General features: G+C 40.7%; 1 protein-coding gene across 1 annotated transcript; it reads left to right on the top strand.

Annotated features, from left to right (window-relative positions):
• The first annotated feature begins 1,172 nt into the window (after nucleotides 1–1,172).
• LOC105008226 (tubulin alpha chain-like) lies at nucleotides 1,173–1,906 on the top strand. The gene is made up of 2 exons (XM_020044783.2): nucleotides 1,173–1,284; nucleotides 1,562–1,906. Exons 1-2 carry the CDS (start codon nucleotides 1,264–1,266, stop codon nucleotides 1,904–1,906), a joined length of 366 nt encoding a protein of 121 aa, XP_019900342.2. The 5' UTR covers nucleotides 1,173–1,263.
• The last annotated feature ends 7,074 nt before the right edge of the window (nucleotides 1,907–8,980 follow it).

The raw sequence follows: 8,980 nt of genomic DNA, 5'->3' as shown, positions 1-8,980 counted from the left end.
GTGGCAATGAAACGCGCGCGTAACGACATTTAAAATCCAAAAATGGATATCGCACCGAATTTGTTGGAAATAAAACCGCCTACTCAAACAGGCATATTGCTACTAATTACATAAAATGTAAAACAGGTTAATATTAAATGTGCTATATAACCACGAAGTATACAGTAATAGTAATAAAGCGTATGGATATATGTAGGAAATAGTATAACAACACCTGTTTGCTGACGTTGATTTAAAACGTGTCCATTTGGTATTGACTCGATTGTTGAGCTCAAGATGAGGGGTGGTGTGACTTTAAACGTGAAAGCTGTGTTTAGCTACTAGCGCAATCTTATTGCTGTTTATTTTTTTTTGCACCTTCTTTTGCATCGTCTTCTCACTATACCTACCTCTTTTTTGAGTTATTTTTAAGTTCTCTATTCAAAGAAACTAATCTCACGTATGCCTGTTGAAAATGTAATTTTTTTTCCAAAGTCAGATTTAAATTCGTTTTGACATATCCAAAAATATATTTCTGTAGATGTGAATCCTTGGAGTCTTGACCCTCAAGTAGAGCAGACCTGATTGAAATGGTTGTCTAAGCCTAAATGCTTATTCCGAAGTGCGTGTGACCTTTCTGTTCAAAGTACAACTTACTAAACAAGCCCATGCCACACCTTTAAATAAGGATTAACATTTTCCAACATTCTCCAAACAGAGGGAGTGCATTTCCATCCACATCGGACAAACAGGAGTCCAGATGGGCAATGCATGCTGGGAGTTGTATTGTCTGGAGCATGGTTTCATTCTAGATGGGACCATTTATGAGAATACAGCTCATTCTGCAATTGATTTCTCATTTGGCACGTTTTTTTTAGTGATACTGGGTCAGGGAAACATGTTCCCAGGGCTGTTTTCATAGACCTGGAGCCTATGGTTGTTGGTAAAGAAATGGAAATATTTCTTGGTACTAGATGTTTGAGTAGCTTTGCCAAAGCTTATGGCTATAGCAATGCCTACATCATTTCATCATGAAATAATATAGGCATTGGCAAGGCCCAAATAATACTAAACATGTAAGTCATGCAGCTGTGTATTTAGCATGTGAATATTTTCTTATACTAAAACCTGAACTTTACTGTATTATTTATTTGAGATTAGATAAGGAATGGCAGTTACTGTCAGTTGTAACATCCCAAACAACTCCTCAGTGGTAAAGAAGACACTGCTAATAACTACGCTCGTGGCCAATTTACCATCGGCAATGAGATTGTGGACTCTGTCATGGACAAGATAGGTAAAATGGTGAGCAGCTCTGCCAAATGTTTAAATGGCCACTGAGTTATTTACAGATTTTTTCATTGATTTGTACATTTTAGATTATTGAATATAACTTGTGTGCCTCATTCTCTTAAATGTCAAACCCCATACATTTATTGATAAGAATCTTGTCTACCTGTAGGCTGACCAGTGCACTGGACTACAAGGGTTCCTAATCTTCTATAGCTTTGGAGAAGGGACTGGCTCTGTGGATTTTGGAAAAATGGCTAAACTAGAGTTCTTGGTATACCTTGCATCCCAGGCCCAGCACAGCATCCAGTTTGTAGAATGGTGTCCCACTGGGTCCAAGGTAGGAATCAACTACAAGCCACCTACAGTTGTTCCTGGAGGAGACCAGGCCATGGTCCAGAGGGCTGTGTGCATGCTGAGCAACACAACAGCCATTGCTGAAGCTTGGAGTCATTTGGATCACAAGTTTGACCTGATGTATGCTAAGCACGCATTTGTTCACTGGTATGTGATGGAGGACATGGAGGAAGAAGAGTTCTCTGAGGCCAGAGAGGAAATGGCTACCCTAGAAAAGGACTATGAGGAGGTTGGTGCAGATTCTGGTGATGCCTTTGGGGAGGATGGAGAAGAATATTAAGTTTGTTCATAAATAAAATTGAAATTAAAACCAACTTGAATTATTGCTTAGTGTAATTTGTGTGTGTATGTTTTGACATTGGCATTAAAGGGACACTAGAATTTTGCCTCTAAACAATAACATGACTTGTCTCCTCCTTATCATCCCTTATCAAATGGGACTGGTATAGTACTAGCTGGTTTAGGGTGGGAAGGGTGGGAAGGGTAGTACGGCGAGTGTCTAAAGCAAGTGTAAGGATATTCCAAGTCAATACAGAATGATAGGCAGACTGATGAGAAAGTTTAAATAGGGAATGTCAGTCACTAATTTTGTTGAAATTTATTTTTATCATTAACTGCAGATGTCTAGTGGATATTTTTGCTTGTTTTTATGCTAATAATACAGAAAAATCGTACATATTGCCCCTTTAATTATTGTCATGAGAACAGGTCTACACAAAGCACAGTCAACACTTCTTGCCTCCAACCCTGCTCACCTGTCAGAAAACCAAACAGATGGAACCAGGGGTGGTGGGTGGGTTTAGCAACCGCTTGCGAAGACCACCAGCAGAGCGGCAGACTGAGTTTCCAGACCGACCAAAAAAAATGTGCATACTGCATTAAATGTAAATAAAACCAGAATGCAATGATGTGCAAATAATTTAAACCATTTTTCAATAGAAAATATTACAATGTTACATTTTGAAACTGACACATTTTATTGTTTCTTTTTATTGTTACTTTTTTCCCCCAAAAAAGTAGGGACAGAGACAACAAGACTGGAAAAGTTGTGTAATGCTAAAAAACTAAACCTGGTGGAATATCATACAATTTGGTCAATTGGGAACAGGTCAGTAACATGATTGGGTATTTAATTATCAATCCAGAGAGGATGGGTCTGTCAGAAATAAGGAAGGAGAGGGGTTCCCCACTCTGTAAAAGACTGTGTGGTGCAACAATTTAAGAATAACATTTCTCAACATAAAATTGCAAAGAGTTTGGGGATATCATCATCTACGGGACATAATATCATTAAAAGATTCTGAGAATCTGGAAAAATCTCTTTATGCAAGGGACAAGGATGAAAACCAATATTGGATGTCGGTGATCTTCAGGCCCTAAGGTGGCACTGCATTAAAAACAGACAATTCTGTAGTGGAAATCACTGCATGGCAACACATCCGAAAAACACTGTCTGTGAACACGGTAAGTCACTGCATCCACAAATGTAAGTTAACACTGCCATGCAAAGAGGAAATCATGTATAAACAAGACCCAGAAATGCAGCCACCTTCTCTGGGCCGAAGCTCGTTTAAGCTGGATGGAGGTGAAGTCAAAAACTGTCCTGTGGTCTGACAAATCAAAATGTTAAATTATTTTGGGAATCAGGGACGTCACATCCTCTGGGCTAAAGAGGAGAGGGACCATGCGGCCTGTTTTCAGTGCACAGTTCAAAAGCCATCATCCGTGATGTTCAAAGGTTACATTAGTCCACATGGCATGGGTTACTTGCACATCTGTGAAGACACCCTCAATGCTGAACAATATACAATATACAAAATCAGGGAACACTGAAATCACACATAGGGTCTCAATGAACACAATATATTAAAGATTAAAATCTTTACTGTACATTGTGTAATTCGTGGAGAACAAAATTACAGAACAAAGTTCAATGAAGATCAAATTCACCGAACGATTGAGGGCTGGATTCAAACTCACACCGAAGATCCAAGTTAACAATTTAAATCACAGGCTGTTCCAACTTGCATGAATTTCATCAAGGCAACTCAATGTGACTCAGTCGTGTGTATTGCCCCCACGTGCATGTATGCACTCCCGACAACGTCTGGACAATGTCTGGACATACACAGAATTGCTTATGCTTCCAAACTGGACAGATAGATATCCCAGAAGTTTAATTGACTTGGTGTTGTACTGCAATGATTCCTGTAAATTTTTTGAGCAGTGAAAAATAGGTTATTTTTCAGGGAAGGCTTTTCTTATTTCAGAAAGACAATGCCAAATCACACTCTCAGATTGCAAAGCATGGCTCTGTAGTAAAAGAGTCTAGCCTGCATGCAGTCCAGACCTGACACCCATTGACAATATTTGGCACATTATGAAATGAAAAATACGACAAAGAAGACCCTGAACTGTTGAGCAGCTGAAATCCTATATCAGGTAAGAATGGGAATACATTTCACTTTCCAAACTACACCTCAATTACCAAATGCTTACAGAATATTGTTAAAAGAGGTTGTGGAATCTGAGCATTAACAATTACAATATGAATATACGTTTCATTGGAAGTGGATGTGCCTAGATAATGAGAACAGAAACCTCTCTGTTTAGATTATGTCTCTGTAGGTTGCGCTCTGATAACCACAGGAATGTTTACATTGACCGTTTGGCATGGGGGTTACTGTCTTGGAAACCTGATCTTTGCTAGTTAGAAACACCCTTAATGTATAGGCTAGCTGGCAACTATATTTACAGTGAGAAGATAATGGAACGTTCACCGAATGACATCTGTGCTACAACTTTCCAATAATCTTGAGCGAACTTCTCCCTCGATTTGATACAGGTTCTACATTATTTGACCACTATACGTAACTGCCGATTTCTAAGGTGATGCAACACAGAAGTAAATATGCCCCTGTCCAAACTTTTTGGAAACGTGTTGCTGGCATCAAATGCGAAAACGGAAACGGGGTTGTAAATAGACGATATTAGTGTCCATCCATCCATCATCTTCTGCTTATCCGGGGCCGGGTCGCGGGGGCAGCAGTCAAAGCAGGGATGCCCAGACTTCCCTCTCCCCACACACTTCCTCCAGCTCTTCCGGGGGGACACCGAGGCGTTCCCAGGCCAGCCGGGAGACATAGTCCCTCCAGCGTGTCCTAGATCTTCCCCAGGGTCTCCTCCCGGTGGGACGGGAAGGCGTTCCGGAGGCATCCGAAACAGATGCCCAAGCCACCTTAGCTGACCCTTCTCGACCAGTATATCCGTGAATATCATGAAAACGAGTGTGTGCACCTTGACAAGGAAAACATTGTTATAAACAGTGCTAGGCGATCTTTGGCAATGAATAGTCTTTGGGGTAAGATGGGTGAGCAGTCTGACCTTATGAACACAATGCTAATTACAGATCCGGAGGAGTTTAGCCACTACTTTTTTCCAGTGAAATAGATGTTGGTTATTTCTCTTTCATCTCAGACACAGTTGCGATGGTGCAGTGGCACTACACAAAACAGACACCAATCAAACCACGTAACGGCAAACATTTTATTACCGCATTCACAAATGCTGCTAGACTCAAGTTGTATTCACTTTTGGAGTAGTTGGATAGACGTGTACTCTACACAGACACTGATTCAGTGATCTTTGTTACATGCCACAGGGATTGGGTACCCCCACTGGGGCCATTCTTGGGTGACTTGACCGATGAGTTACCAGATGGTGACAGCATCGCTCAATTTGTTAGTGGTTGGCCAAAGACATACGGTTACAAAACCGTTAAAGGTCTGACCTGTCTTAAAGCAAAAGGCATTACACTCAACAGCTACAACACAACCATTGTTAACTTGTAGACGCTAACGGGTCTGGTTGATAACTTTGTACTGGACAAGGGTGGTGATGATGATCACGTCCTTATTAATGCAGACACAATTGCGAGAGGTAAATGAACATTCTCATTGAAAGACTGAGTAGTGTCTAAGCGTTTCAGAGTTGTGTACAACAAGCGTGTACTGCTCCCTGATTACAGTACAAGGCCTTATGGGTACTAAATTCTAGGATGGATAGTGGTTTTGACCCGCGACTTTAACACCCATTCAGCTGTGTCATTAGTGGCCCCAGTAACTCGGGTTAAACATATTTTGTGAAGATGTTGTTGGGTAATGCTGACGTTGTTTTCTCCAAAGAAATTCAGAATATCGTCTGTCTTTATTCATGTTGGCAACCGCTGTATGACCAAATGTTGAAGGTGAGGGAGATTACTTTTATAGAAGGTCCACCAAAATTGCTGTGTGATGACAATCTGCTACCGATTCAGAAAAACAACCTTCTAATTATTGACGATTTAATGAAAAGTACATCAGAGAGTTTGGAGATGGAGAGAGTTTTCACACAATATTCACACCACCATAACCTGAGTGCAATTTACCTTGTCCAAAACTTGTTTGTTAAAAGCACATTTAGTAGAAATATTAACTTGAACACAAACTACCTCATAATGTTTAAAAACCCCTGTGACAATTAGTAGATTAGTATTTTAGGCAGACAGATATACCCCGGTTTTCTCGATTCTTCATGGAGAGTTTATTTTCAGGGGATTGGCCTGTCGTGTATGCTCCTAAGAAAGTTTGATTATGTCAAAACGCATTGGTAGAAATTCACCACTTTTGAAGATTTTATTTAAGGCACCGGCAAGTCAACGAATGTTATTTTAGAATCAGCCTTCACCAACCTCATTCTATCACTCTGTGAAATAGGGCTTAATCTAAGGCGCGGAAATATACCCTTAACAGAATCGCAGCTCTGAAAAGTAAAAAGACAAAAAGACAAAAATATAAAGAACACTTCAGTCGCAAAGAAAAGAAAAACCATCAACCAATGTGGAGGTTTTCTACTACCGTTACTAAGCGTTGCAGTTCCATTCCTAACCACTCTAATTGCATCAAGACACAATTAAACAACATGGATCATGCTCAGAAAATGTTTTTGTTGCCACAACATCAGTTAGAAAAACTGAGAGAATCCAAAACGTCTAGCACCAATGGAATCCAAAACGTCTAGCACCAAATGGTGAATACATTTTCAAAGCAAAGATAATCAAGGGTTCGCACCTGTTGGACCTGGTTAAAAGTTTGACAGCAACCAATAAAATTGCTGACGATAGAAAGTAATTGGGGTGGGGGGTGTTTTTAGAGGCCATGGCATGTCTCAACCTACGGTGGCCCTGAAGTGCAAAACACAACAACAAATACGAAAACACTTCAACAAATCATGAAACACAACGCCAAATAGGAAAACACAACGCCAAATAGGAAAACACAACGCCAAATAAGAAAACACAACGACATTAACTTCTAACGGAAAAGGTAGGGCCTATCTAGCAGAGGACGGAACGGAACCTCCTGATTGGACAGAAGGACCGCTTGTCTTTTAACAGGAAGGAGGGGTGAAAAACACGGAAAAGCGCCTATTTTCAAAACATGAGTACTCCCGAAGATACTTTCGCTATTATAATGAATTATTTTGATGCAGGGCATACATACGACTTGGTAGTTGATATGTTGTCAACCAATCACAACATCAGGATGATTATACTACAGGGGTGATAGTAGAAAAAAATCCTGAGCCTGAACTTTTTTTCCCTGGGAGGTAAGCGGGCCTCTAAGCCAAGATATATGCCCTGATCAACATAATTGTCAAGCGGGATCCAGGGGTGTGCTCCCCTGGAAGAACATTTTGATAAATAGTGCCTTAAATTATTATTAAATATTATAGATTCTGGTGACTTTTGTGGATATAAATGGACATCATTCAGACATGAGATGAACAAACCCAATACAAGCCTATATTACAGTAGCATCTTTTTGTAGAGCACCAGAGCTCCTGGGACCCTGGGCCTGTTCATTAATCCATCCCTGCTTTTACTTATCTTACTTATTTATAGTCACTTACCTGCATACTTATTGCTTGTATAGCATACTGAGACTACAGATACTACAGCCATATTAAGAAAGGTCAGTGGGTGGCAATTATAATACTCCAAAGTAAACTATTGATTAGTAACCCAACCACTGACTTAAGGGCATGAACAAGGAGATATAAATTTTTCTGAAAAATGCACCATTTATTTTAAATATATTTTTTAAACAGTTACAGTGCAACAAAACCGTTTGTAATACAACACTCAATGTGTTTATTCAAAACCATTTGCTATTAAGAACACAATAATTGGCAATAATTTAAAGTGATTTCTCTATATCATAATAAAGATCAGAGCAAAAATCTTCTACATCTGAGCCAAACGGTCTCATGAGGGCCTTAGCAGTATTGGACACCATGTGAACAGTGTCTCCTGATATATCTAGGAGATTAGGGTTCTCCTTCCTTGCTAACGTTTCAAGCCCAGATTTCTTTCCCCTCATCACAGCACAATTATCCAGAAGAATGCTAGTGACTTGTCTCCACTCCAGCCTATATGATTGCAGGACATCTTTTAGTTGCAGCATCAGTGCTGAGGCATTTGCAACATTAACCTTTTTGCTGGCAAGATGCTGTGTTTTCACACTGCCTGCATCCTCGTCATAAAATCGGACCAGTACATTTAGAATCTTATCCATGCTTTTGTCCGTGGCCTCATCAATGTTAAGTGAAAACATGTTATTCTTAAGCTTGTCGGACAGATTTCTTTTAAATTCTGGCGAGATGCCGTGTGTAATAAGATAGCCCGCATGCTGCCTCGAGACAGATGCGTGAGAGCGAGTTTATCCTCCGCTAATTTCTGACAGAAAGTGACGAGTGGACGAGCGATTGTAAACGACAGATCAAACTCTGCAATGAAGGAGCACAAGCGAATTTTTAAATCAGCCACGCGATCGGTCATCGAGGCTCGGATATCTGCTGTGGCTGTTGCCCCCGGCAAACGTGAGGTGTGTTGAATTGCTCGGACAGCTGCTTGATGACTAGGGTCTAACTCGTGCCGTGGCAGCACTTTTTTCCCGCTAGTACCATATAATATTTTCCTTGCGCACAAAGTGCAGAAACATGCTCCTGCTTGCCGGAGTTTTTGACACCAGCTTCCAAAGGGCTTTTCGTCTCTACCCACCTCCTCTATCCAAGACCAGCGCCATTTATTCTTTATGCCTTTATCGACGAGTTTGGTGTCTTCCCCTGGCTTCATAAAGTTGCGCTCCATGACTTTTCGCGTTTCGCGCTGCCAGTGTGGGAAACAAAACAAATTCGCACGTGGAGTGACAGCTGAATCAATCTGATTGGCCAAAACCCAAGACCAGCCCCTACCCTATTACTGATTGGCTGAAGTAGGCTTACTGGTGTGGTTTAGTGAAAGCGCCACTCAGAT

The sequence above is a fragment of the Esox lucius genome, chromosome 14 (assembly GCF_011004845.1).
Source record: "Esox lucius isolate fEsoLuc1 chromosome 14, fEsoLuc1.pri, whole genome shotgun sequence".
Taxonomy (NCBI): Eukaryota; Metazoa; Chordata; class Actinopteri; order Esociformes; family Esocidae; genus Esox; species Esox lucius.
This window is presented reverse-complemented; position numbering and strand designations above follow the sequence as displayed.